This window comes from Malaya genurostris, chromosome 2, assembly GCF_030247185.1.
Source record: "Malaya genurostris strain Urasoe2022 chromosome 2, Malgen_1.1, whole genome shotgun sequence".
Lineage (NCBI taxonomy): Eukaryota > Metazoa > Arthropoda > Insecta > Diptera > Culicidae > Malaya > Malaya genurostris.
The window spans coordinates 341,594,884-341,607,538 of record NC_080571.1 but is presented as its reverse complement, the minus strand read 5'-3'; the positions used below and the strand labels follow the sequence as shown (position 1 = coordinate 341,607,538).

At 38.9% G+C, this 12,655-nt stretch overlaps 1 protein-coding gene across 1 annotated transcript; it reads right to left on the bottom strand.

Annotated features, from left to right (window-relative positions):
- Positions 1–5,453: 5,453 nt before the first annotated feature.
- Positions 5,454–6,311, bottom strand: LOC131427999 (leucine-rich repeat-containing protein 57). Its single transcript, XM_058591636.1, has one exon. The coding sequence runs from the start codon at positions 6,210–6,212 to the stop codon at positions 5,490–5,492; it is 723 nt and encodes a 240-aa protein (XP_058447619.1). The 5' UTR covers positions 6,213–6,311; the 3' UTR covers positions 5,454–5,489.
- Between the last annotated feature and the right edge of the window lie 6,344 nt (positions 6,312–12,655).

Genomic DNA, 12,655 nt, shown 5'->3' with positions numbered 1-12,655 from the left:
TCGTTCTCGGTTTCATTATTGCACATGCCCAATCTAGAGCATCTCAAAAGTTCTCATCGTCGACTGCAGATCTAAATCGGAATTGAGAGTTTTTATGGCTTGCTAATTTTGTATTCAATTATATATTCTGTTCACTAATAATATGTATTCTTGTAGCCTCTCTTCAAAGTGCGTAAAGACCCGAAACTAACCGCTTTTGCGTTTATCTACGGCGTGATGCTTAGAGGGTGAAGAAAATCTCACCGTGAGACCAGAATGATCTTCAACCCATTGCATTGTAGTACTCAGATGAACAGTATGACCGCGAATGTTGGTGTTATGCTGCAATTTTGATGATGTTGCTACTTGTTAGATCATTTCGATCGTGATTGCAATTATTTATATACTTTCAAATGTACTAATCAGCATTTACAAATTTTATATGACTTTTTCACCAATATTTCAATTATATAAAAGTCCTACAAAAAAAATGTTTAGTTACCGGTGATATATGCTGCGATAACAATTTCAATCAACTGTGATCTGCGCTTCGCTGACATGGATTGCATTTAATGATATATGTACGTAGATACATGCCGTTGTGTGAAAGAACCAAAAGAAGTGGACGAAACCGTAGGTCGAGTGGCCTACACATGCGGAAACGGAGTGTCCCTTTTAAATTCTTCCCTTATATCGAATTCATATAATGAGGCCCTTATTACCGGTATCACTTCACGGTGAAAATCAAGTGAAGTGAATGTAGATATTTATCACGAAAGTCGCTTCAGAGGAAAAAGTAATTACTTTTATGAGCTTGTGGTTATTACGAACATCACATCATTTTTTTCACTACGTGACTAATTCAGTGTGCGTGATACTGGTAACAGGGAAAATCAAGTGAAGTGATATAAGTGTGAAGTGAAAGTGAAAGTGGAAGTGAGAACGGTTATTAGAACCTGAAATTCTTTTTAAACGCCAGTAGAAGACGAGGCAATCCGTGCACGGAACGACCGAAATTAGCTCTGCGCCTAATTCGTATTTCTGTTTTTGAATTAGTTGATTTTAACAACAAAATTTCCAAAATAACTATAAAATTAGTTAAAATTGAGAATTTATTTGCTGAAAAAAACTCTTATTTTTAGAGAATGTGTTTAGTTGGCGAATATTCTGGACACAAACCAGCAATATTTCAATCCAACACGAAATTCTCATTGACAACTAATTTTGTTTTTAAAACAGAAAATTTGTTTCTATTTATCTATCACCATTATAACTGAAGGACAGCACAAAGAAAACAAAAATGAAATTGGATTTATTAACAAGTTTATTAGCCACAAATTTCTTGAGAAGTGTCAAAACAATCCATTACAAAGCTAAACTGCTTGCAAATTGTTTAGATGTTTTACGCATGTATTACGATATATCCATATATAAATTTTTAAACCGGTATGTAAAAATGACGTAAACTGTTAGTGGAAAGTGTATTTATTCAGAATTTGTGCGCATTTGAAGCGATTGTGCGTAATAATGTTTTTACGCGGAACAGTGAATTGAGTTTCGAATGTTGCACTTGCCGTTCGATGTACTACTTGTATTCGGATTTAATTTTCCGAGTGCTCAAAGTTTTCAGTGAGAGAGTCGATTTCGCGAAGTCGAATGAAGAAAACAGCGATTTAGAAGAAAAATGTTCAAAAAGAAGTTTGTGTTTCGCTTATGTCTTTTTCTCCAATACAACATCGTATTTATACCTGCCAATATAGAAAAGACAACCGCGAGTGACATTTTTTCCGGTAGTAGTGTGCCATCTAGTGGCTAGTAGTCATTACGGTGTTAGCGTTATTTCGGTGACAGAGCGCCATATAGCTGCAAATGGCAGAAACCAATTCAACCATTTATGTTGGTTGAAAACAACGTTTTATTTCTCTAATTCAACTAAAAAATTAGTTGAATGGATATGAAGTGTGCCCTAGCTAAGAAATGACAATTGGTGAATTCAACTAAAAAAATAGCCATTTCAACAAATATTGTATTATTACCAAGGGAATTAGAATTTAAAAAATCTAAATTAGCAAAAGTAAAATTTTTTTAGTTGTCTCAAAAAATAACTAACTAAAATCAGAAAATCAACTAATTTTTTCGCCAAAATGCTGATATCGGTCTTTCCGTGTGGGAACGACTTGACAGGGTATTTTGATTATTAGAATGAAATGCAAAATCGCGATTCTGAACATTAAACAAAAAAAACCAAAATCCCGAAACGGTATTATCATTCATGTTGTCATTTAAATATTTTTGATAGATACGTAGATTGCAAACGAAAAATTCAGTGGCAAATATATATACGGATATGTTCCATTTTGCTCAATCATCATTACATCGCTTTATCGTTAGCGCCATGAAAACTGGTTTATTCCTGCAATCAATATAATTAGCCTAACTTGAAATAAACTGTTTTACTTATAATACATCTTTTAAAGTATTACCTGTTTGTTTATTATGCTGTGCATGGTGACTATTTCGTAGCAACCACAGCAGTGATGCTTGTAATATATATTTTTATTATTACCTAGGGGTCTTTCAATACTTCGGTAACTGATAGTGATCGCGCATGAACACTTTTTATTGCGATTTTTCTTCGAAGTGCCTGGTCGTGTCGTCGGTTCAGCTGTTGAAAATTCGGTAAAAATTACCGAATTCTGCGAAATTTTCTAAGTGTGTTGGCAACATCCTTTTTTGCGCGCATGACGCCTTCAGGCGAGTCCGCATCGAATCTCATACATAGAAGTACCCACTTGTACGCGGCGGGCAGATTTCCCCCCATACGGTTGGCTATGTCTGCCAGCCATTTTTACCGGAATTCTGCCAAAATTCCGGCAAAAGTCTGGCAACAATGCAACAACCGTTTCCGGCAGAGAATTTCGACTAGCGGTTATTAACGGTTCTTTTCTGTCGGATTCTTGCCATACAAGATTGGCAGAACCGTTTCAAATCGGTTCTACATTTTAAGCGTCATGATGTTATTTTTTCAATGAAAGATACATATGAAAAGCAATAAGTTATTGCCCTTCATATATACTAATCATGGAAAATGTTATTGCCAATAACATTACTTTCTCACTACCAAACATACCCATATTTCAATCTCATTTACCTCGTCTCAAGATTCTCTTTTTTGGCTCAGACCTATCGGTCCATAAAGCTAAGATTCGTTTTTTGTACGTACATGCGGGATTGACGAATATCAAATGAAGTCGAATAAAAAACAAAGAAAAAAGAAAGAGGAGGAAAATAAACTTGACACGTACGGCGAGATAATGACGCCATTTCGCCTGGACAATTTTGACAGCAGCCGGAATGCAGCCAGCCTTCTGATGGTTGCCAGAATTCCTCACAAGCGGGTGACAGTGACATTATAAATGTCATTGAATATTCGCACATTTTATGAATGTGTTAGTGTAAAATTTAGGCGCCTTAAGCCATTTCACTACACTCCAGCTAGAGGAATGGATAATGCTGACTAAGGTAGCCCGTTTTGTTTATTTCCAGCGAATTTCAACAATTTGTGTTGGAATTCTAAGAAGAACTAGTTATTTATCAGTTCTGTATATCCAAAAAACAAGAAGATTTAAATTTGTATATTCAGCTATGTAAAGTTTTCATTTAAAAATAAACTGAAAATCAGCACGAAAACGTGCAAAATCGGAAAAGAAGAAGAATTGATAATTCAGTCCGCATCATCTAACTCAATTCCGACAGATTTCCGAATCAACCGGTTGTAGGCGAAATTCATTCGGAATCGGTTGTTGCACTGGGGTTGGAATTGATTCGGAATTCCACATGATTTCCACATGGAATTCCGAATGAAAATTTCTCGCCGATTCGGAATTGATTAGGATCTGATAATGTGGGCAAGGTCGGGCGGTTACGGTGGGTCGGGCATGTTGTTAGAATGTCGGAGAACAACCCGGTTGAAATGATCTGACTGGTATAAGAAGAGGCGCGCAGCGGGCAAGATGGATCGATCAAATTGAGGACGATCTGCGGACCCTTCGTAGTTACCGAGGCTGGCGGCGAACAGCAATGAATCGAGTTGAATGGAGACGCCTCCTGTATACAGCAGAGACCCACATGGTCTACGACTGGAAGAGTAAGAGTAAGTATACTAGAGTGCTCACAGGCATGCACACTTTGGTGGAAAAATCTGCGTCCACCTCAGAGAATTTTAGAGCTCTGCTTTAGCAATTTGGTGTGATCCAAAGAAAATTCTCTAGAGGTGAAAGAAAATAAACACGCGCTTTTATAATGCGTGCACACTTTATATAACAGTGGTGTATATGTGTGAAAGAGAAAAGCTCTCGTTGATGTTGTCAGTGCGAGGGGAGAAATTATACCTACTCTTCGTCACACAGAGGAAATGAATATCTCTGTTAGCATGGAACACGCACGACGAAACTTACGAAAATGGAATAACTGGTTCGTTCTTTATAATTTTTTGTATTACTAAGATTGAGATTTTTGTAGAACTAAAATTTCTAGGCAAAATCGTAGGTTTTTGAAGCTTTTCGACTCGATTTCGATACTAACATGTGATTAGGGCATGGAATGATCATGGACGGTAATGGAAAAAAAACTAGTGTACGTATGATCGACACGTAAACAAGAACAAGAAAATTTCTAATTTCATTCAAACAAATTCGTTTATTGAATTAAAAAAAGCGATGGCTACTTTCATAATTTTGTTGATTATTTTAAAAAAACAATCTCAATTTTTGTAGCATAAACTTCGCTTGAAATTAGCAAAGTGTGTAAGCAGTAGTGAAAATAAACAATATCAGTGACGACGATTTTGAGTTTGCCGGACGGATGCTACACTGAGCCGGATAGGTGTTAATGAGAGTATAGAAAACAAATGAAATAATATCACATAATATCAGTGTTCGTGCTGTGCTGTCACTGAACCGAATCGGAAAGGTGTGAATAGTCCTTTATGCGGGATTGAAACGGAACCAGCGATGCCAGGTTTGCAGATTTGTCTGTAAATCTGCAGATTTCATCCATTTAACTACTGTTATTTTTGGGTTGGCGAGTTTTTATAGATTTTCGAGTATTTTTGTAGATTTTACTCAAAACGTTGTAAATTGCACTACTTTTCTACTTCCAAGCTAAAATTTCCCCCCCCAATTCGACTATACTTTGCAAATTAGGGCGATTTTTTCTACAATTGGAACTTGTTAATATTATAATATTATATACGATAAAACCGCCAAATTTGGGATGTTCTTCCGATTTCCTTATATATCGGTATATGTATGGATGAAAGAATATACGTGACGAAAATCATATGAGACAAAAAAATATGAAAGAATAGAAAAATTTGCAAGTCATGTCCACCAAGAATAATTCTGTTAATAAAGTCTATCCAGAATTCTTGCCAATCGCGTGTAAGTATCCTGTTTTGGGAAATAACACAACCGTTCTATATTAGAATAATTTATTCTGAATCTTTTTAGTTAACAAATCTTTTTCCTCGCAGCTGTATAGCGATCCATGTATGCTTCATATCCATCCAATTCAGCGAGTGTTTTAGAATTAAATAGATTACCATCCACTGATAAATTACATATTTGTGATTCTTTTAAGATTCTCGACAAAGCTTCGTTAACTTGTAAACAATTTTCTTCAATTCTAAACGTTTTCAACTTCGGACATAATGCTATACTTTCACAAACTGCAGAAATTTGGTTTTGATTAACGTTTAACTCCGTCACTTGTAAGCTGCTCACATCATCTGGTATTGTTGTGATTTTATTTCGGGACAAATCTAATAAATCCAAAAATTTTAAGCCACATAACATTACCGGGAACTCACGAATTTGGTTGTTACTTAGAATGACCTGTTTGAGACTTTTACATTGGGCGAGTTGAACAGGCAAACTTTCTAGAAAGTTGTTCATCACATTTAATGTTTCCAACTTCGTAAGCATTCCTAACGAGCCAGACAAGAGAACTAATTTGTTTCCGCTTAAATTTAAATGTTTTAAATTAATAAATCTACTAATAGCATCAGGTATTTCGACGAAACGATTCTCAGAGATATCCAATGTCCTCATAACGTTCGGATTCGGAAACGATAACAAAGCTGAAGGAAATTCCGTGAGCCTTAGTTGGGACATTTTGAGTACTCCAGTTTTTTGTGCATTTTCCAGATGTTGTTTTACCTGTTTGTTTCCCATATTCGTAGGAGTACTGATGTTTTATTTGCTTGTTTTCAGAACACTTATTAGTAAATAGTGCTGTATATTTAGAATATAGAAAAAAGTTGACGTTTAGGAACCCTACAACAGTTGAAAGTGACACAGCAGATAATCGCCCGATGTAAAACATTACAGCGTTCCGCTGTCAAATTATAGCGATACACGTTCAGATGTTTTAACACCAATAATAAAAACCTCATTTACACAATTTATAGTTGTTCGACATGTTTAAGAAATTGATAATTCACTAAATTTTAAAAGAAGTAAAGTGTACATTCGAAATCAAGAATTCAAGTTGATTGACAATTTTAGATTTTTTTATTTTTCATCGAAACAACATAGGTAACTACACTCAAAATAATGATCATGTTATAGTTACGTGAAAAGTTAAGTGAATATTTTTTTCACCCTACTTTTCACGTAGATTTTAATGGACTGGCATTTAAAAACTGTTTAATGCATAATCCAGTAAAAGCTACACGTTCCATAGGTAAAATATAATGTACTGCTCATATCACATTTACCTATCAGTTCATATAAAATTTAGATACCAGAGAATTACTATTTTATACACCGGTTAAAGTCAAAAGGGAGATTTCAGATTTTTATATAAATTTAGGATATGAAAAATGCTTTGAAAAATAAAACATTTATTTCAGAAAATTAGCAAAGAATTTTAACGGCTGAAAATAAAAAGCAACTAATAACGTCGTGGGATCTCGAATCGACAAGCCTCCAGAAATCGTTTTGTTGTCACTGCCATCCAACCGAAGCCGAAGTCGAGATCCGAGAACTCCCACAATATTACCGATGCAGGTTGAGGTCGCATTACATGGGCCCAGTTTCTCTAGCTTCATACCGATTTTGAACTCGTTTTTCGGTGAACCAACAGCCTGTTTGAAACATTCGATAGAAGCGGGCACACTTCCGGACTCACGCAGGCACTCGGTCCAGTCTAACACATGGAAACTTTTTTCCAGTCTAACACATGGAATGGTCCGGTCGATGTGGTAAAAATTGTAATTAAATAACATTTCTCGCAAAAATATACACTACTCACTTTGAGGGCCACTATTCGCCATTTTCAAAATCGAGTTTTTCACACTGGAAATTCAAGTAGATTGTTTGACGTTTGGTCAATTCACGCAAAACTTATGTGATGACTCTATTAATTTTAAGGGATGTTCGTGAAACATTCAATTTCGTAACGTAAAACATTCAATTTGACATTTGAAACCAGTTTACGTGATTTTTCAAGTGGATCGAACGTGAATTTTTATTTGAGTGTGTATATCAGTGGTTCTCAAACTCACTCTGTCACTGCGGCATTGATGCGAAACTAGGGATGTCGTAATATCGATCGATTAATCGAGTAATCGATTAATAACCCAGATAATCGAATAATATTTAATCGAATAGTTTAAAACTAATATTCGATTATTGAGCTAATCGAATAATGAAAAAAAATCCAATAGTTTTAATCGAATGAATAATCGAGTAATCGATTAATAACCCAGATAATCGTATAAATTTCAATCGATTAGTTACAAAATTATACTCGATTATTAAATAATCGAGTAATTCGAAATTTCCGGCATCCCTAAGCGAAACCACAGCCTAACAGACTAACACTATGAGTAAATTCTCATCAAAATAAATTTTTGTGATGCAATAGTTCCACCTATATTGAACTGCGCGAGCTATTTACTATCGGAACACCCCTTGTGTTATGTAAAAGTTTTTTTTTGTGGTTGGTTCCCTCTCGTTTGTCAACACCGATCAGCTGCTTGCAGGGATGCCTGATTTCATTGTGCTTTGTATAATATTTGAAAATGAATAGTCGTAATAAGTCGTAGCAATGTTGGAAGGTAATCATTTATTTTTCTCGACGTTGTTCATCTAGACTATTTTTGATTGTATTGGTAATTTTCACCCGAAATTAAATGGTGGCGAACCAGAAGCAAGTATATATCGTAACAAAATATGGGTTCGATTTTGTATTGCATTGGATGAGAAATAGGCGAAATTGTGAATTTTGTTTATGTATTTTTTAATGTGTATTGAGCAATCGTGCTGAGATCAGTTCATTGTCATTCTCTTCTTTGACGTATGATAATGGTTCTTGGTTTCATGAAAAGTAACCAATCGATACCAAAGCCCAACCGAATCTGCATCAGCATAGCCAAACTTGCATCCGAAGTGCGCTTGAGTTTGTCCAACTCCTGAACATTCTAGGAACCCATCAGCAAGATATCTATCCAATTGGCACAATGAAGTTAAAATAAAAGGTAGAGGCGCTGCTTGTTTAGAGATGATACTTTCAGCAAGAGCTGTCAAATCGGTAGGCAAATTTTCAATTACTTCACCTTTTTAACGATTTCTCATAAAAACGGGCAAATTGAAAAATCATAGTAGAAGTGGAAGAAAAAGTGTTTACTCTGAGGTGGTAGTGTTCATTTTCATTTATTGTGCGAAAACTAACGTTTATTTTGAATGGAGCATTACATTTGGTTCAAACCCATTTTCCAAATGTCCGGAAATAAATGGAACTCGTTAAACATTCTAGTACTCGAGTAATCATTATTACACTGGTCTCTGTTAAAAAAAAAAGTTACTCTCTTACTCTTTCAGTCGTAGAGTCTCTGCTGTATACAGGAGGCGTCTCCATTCAACTCGGTTCATGGCTGTTCGCCGCCAGCCTCGGTAGCTGCGAAGGGTCCGCAGGTCGTCCTCAATTTGATCTATCCATCTTGCCCGCTGTGCGCCTCTTCTTCTTATACCGGTCGGATCATTATCGATAATCACCGGGTTGTTCTCCGACATTCTAACAACATGCCCGGCCCACCGTAACCGCCCGACCTTGGCCGTTTGGATGAGAGTTGGTCCTCCCAGCAACTGGTGCAGTTCATGGTTCATTCGCCTTCTCCACGTAGACGTTCCATCCGCACTCCGCCGAAGATGGTTCGCAACACCTTCCGTTCAAAAACACCTAGTGCGCCTTGATCCTCCGCAAGCATTGTCCAGGACTCGTGCCCGTAGAGGATAACCGGTTTAATCAGCGTTTCGTAGATAGTTAACTTCGTACGACGGCGAATTTTGCTCGATCGAAGCGTCCTGCGCAGTCCAAATTAAGCACGATTTCCTGACAATATGCGTCTCTGAATTTCTCTGCTGGTGTCATTATCGGCAGTGAGCCCAAGTACACGAACTCGTCGACCATTTCGATTTCATCACCACCAGTCAGAACAGGGTGGCTGACGTTATCTTCTCTCGAGTCCCTGCCTTTTATGTACTTTGTCTTTGACACATTGATGTCTAGTCCGATCCGCTTGGCCTCAGCTTTTAGTCCGATGTACGTATCTTCCATCTACTCAAAGTTGCGTGCTATAATATAAATATCATCAGCGAAACCAAGTAGCTGGGCGGACTTTCTGAAAATCGTGCCACTCGTGTCTATCCTCACTCTTCTTATCACACCCTCCAAAGCAATGTTGAATACCAGGCACCTTGCCGTAGCCCTCTGCGAGTTTCGAAGGGACTCGAGTTTATCCCCGATACTCGAACAACGCACATTACTCGATCCATCGTAGCCTTGATCAATCGTATCAGTTTGTGCGGGAATCCGTAGTCGTGGATCGCCATTGAGGTCCTCGTCAAAATACTGCCGCCACCTCTCGATCACCTCACAGTCGTTCGTGAGAAGGTCCCCGTTGGTGTCCTTGCACATATCGGCCTGTGGCACATGGCCTCTGCGCGAACGGTTCACTTTCCTTGTGTCATTAGCATAGAACAGCTGTTCCATCGCTTCGCAATCTCGGTCTTCCTGTTGGCGCTTTTTTCTACGGGATACCGAGTTCAGTCTGCTCCGCGCCTGTCTGTATCGCTCCTCGTTTGCTCTCGTCCGGTGTTGCAGCTTACTCGCCCAAACTGCATTCTTCTCGGCCACTAACTGTTCACATTCGTCGTCGAACCAGTCGTTCCTTACGTTCGAAGCCGCCGTACCTAGCGTTGCTGATGCAGTGCTACCTATGGCAGAACGGATGTCTCTCCAGCCATCTTCAAGAGTAGATGCACCTAGCTGCTCTTCCGTTGGTAGTGCCACTGCCAACTGCTGCGCGTAATCTTGGGCTACTCCAGCATCCCGGAGCCGCGCGATGTTAAACCGCGACGTTCGGTTTCGTCGTTTGGTAGCCACCGTCGAAAATTTTGAGCGCATGCAACCAAGTAGTGGTCCGAATCTATATTCGCACTGCGGTAGGTGCGAACATTGTTGATGTCCGAGAAAAATTTTCCGTCGATCAACACGTGATCGATTTGGTTTTTGGTCTGTTGGTTAGGTGATATCCAGGTAGCTTTGTGGATATCCTTGCGGGGATAGAAGGTGCTTCTGACTACCATTCCTCGGGAGGCCGCCGTTGACACACCGTTGGCCGTTGTTATTCGATGCGGCATGCAGGCTGTTCGGCCCGATTACCGGTCGGTACATTGCCTCCCTTCCTACCTGGGCATTCATGTCATCGATGACAATTTTTACGTCTGCGTGGGCAGCCATCATAGGCTTGTTCCAGCTGCATGTAGAATGCTTCTTTCTCGTCATCGGGTCTCCCTTCATGTGGGCAGTGCATGTTGATGGTGCTGTAATTGAAAAAAAACGGCCTTTAATTCTCAACATACACATCCTAGCGTTGATCGGCTGCCACCCAATCACTCGCTGACGTATCTTGCCCAGCACTATAAAGCCAGTTCCCAGCTCGTTCGTTGTGCCACAGCTCTGGTAGAAGGTAGCCGCTCGATGCCCACTTTTCCACACCTTCTGTCCCGTTCAACAAAGTTCCTGCAGTGCTACGACATCGAAGCCGCGGATTTGAAGCTCATCATGCAGCATTCGGTCGTATCCTGGGAAGCCAAACGATTTGCAGTTCCATGTGCCAAGCTTCCAATCGTAGTCATTAGTTCGTCGCGTAGGTCTTTGCCGATTATCCCGAGTCGTATTTCTTTCTTGATTGTTCGTAACTTCCTTTTTCCGGGCGGCTTGTTAGGCCTGCACCAACCTCCTGTTTCGCCGGAGGGCCATCGTGTCAGCACTGTTTAGAGCCCGACACTGACACAAGGACAGTAATCAGCCGCTCCTAACATGGAGAACAGACGCTCGGGTAGGCTCGCTCTCTGTAAAGAGAAAGAAAGCCCCCCCTTCCCTGTCAGCATACGACCAAGGTCCCACCGGGGTTGGTTACCCGATTTTTCCTATGGCTACTCGTACCCCAGCCGGCACCGCGGGGAGGTAGGGATAGGAGTTTTTTTTTCATAAATACGTTTATTTCTTAAGGCAGTTTACATAAGTTTTTCTTCGCCGTAGCATCACTTTTACATAATATTCTTATCCTAATTTAATTCTAACATAGTCACAACGTTTTGCATTTATTAAAACATATTCTCTTATTACTTAAATATCATCTTAGGTAACTCGTCATTAATTATGAAATCTACTCGGAAATATTATTTGAACCAAACGATTAACTTCTATAAATTATAAAATAAGCTGTTATTTTCAGACATTTTGTTAATAATTTCATAAACTGTTTCGAGTTTGTTTGTATCATTATATTATTTTTATTCTAATTTAGCTATTGGTTGAACTCATGGACGCAGCTGGGATCAGAACTAAGTCTTGAAAGGGGCCTTTATTAAATTGAAACTCCAGTTTTCTTTATGAAATGATAAATAAGTTTCATGTATGAAAGGTCACGACAAGCAAGAATGTCTCGAACTGGGATATTGGATAGTCTACCTTGGGTACGCAAAGAATTTATTAGTTGAGATCTGACATCACGATACTCATAGCATGTCCAAACGACATGATCAATATCTCGATAACCTTCGCCACAAGCACAATGATTAGTCTCGGAGAGCCCAATTCGAAGGAGATGTGCATCTAACGTGTAGTGATTGGACATGAGTCTGGACATCACACGAATGAAATCTCTACTCACATCCAGTCCCCTGAACCATGCCTTTGTCGATATTTTCGGAATAATTGAGTGCATCCACCGACCCAGATCATCTTTATCCCAAGAAGCTTGCCAGCTGGCAAGTGTTCTTTGGCGAGACGAGCTATAGAATTCGTTGAAAGCAATTGGTCTCTCATAAATTTCACCCTCAATAGCACCACGTTTGGCTAAAATATCGGCTCTTTCATTGCCAGGAATGGAGCAATGAGCCGGGACCCAGACTATAGTGATTAGATAATTATTGTTCAATATGTCGTTCAGGCACTGTTTTATTTTGCCCAGGAAAAACGGTTCAGTCTTGCCAGTCATGTTTGAGCGAATGGCTTCAATTGCACTCAGACTATCTGTGAAGAGGAAATAATGGTTTGGAATTAATGTGACGATTACACTCAAACTATATTGAACTGCTGCTAG

Coding starts and splice junctions, on each gene's coding strand:
- LOC131427999 (XM_058591636.1), bottom strand. CDS start 6,212: ATGGGAAACAAACAGGTAAAACAACATCTGGAAAATGCACAAAAAACT.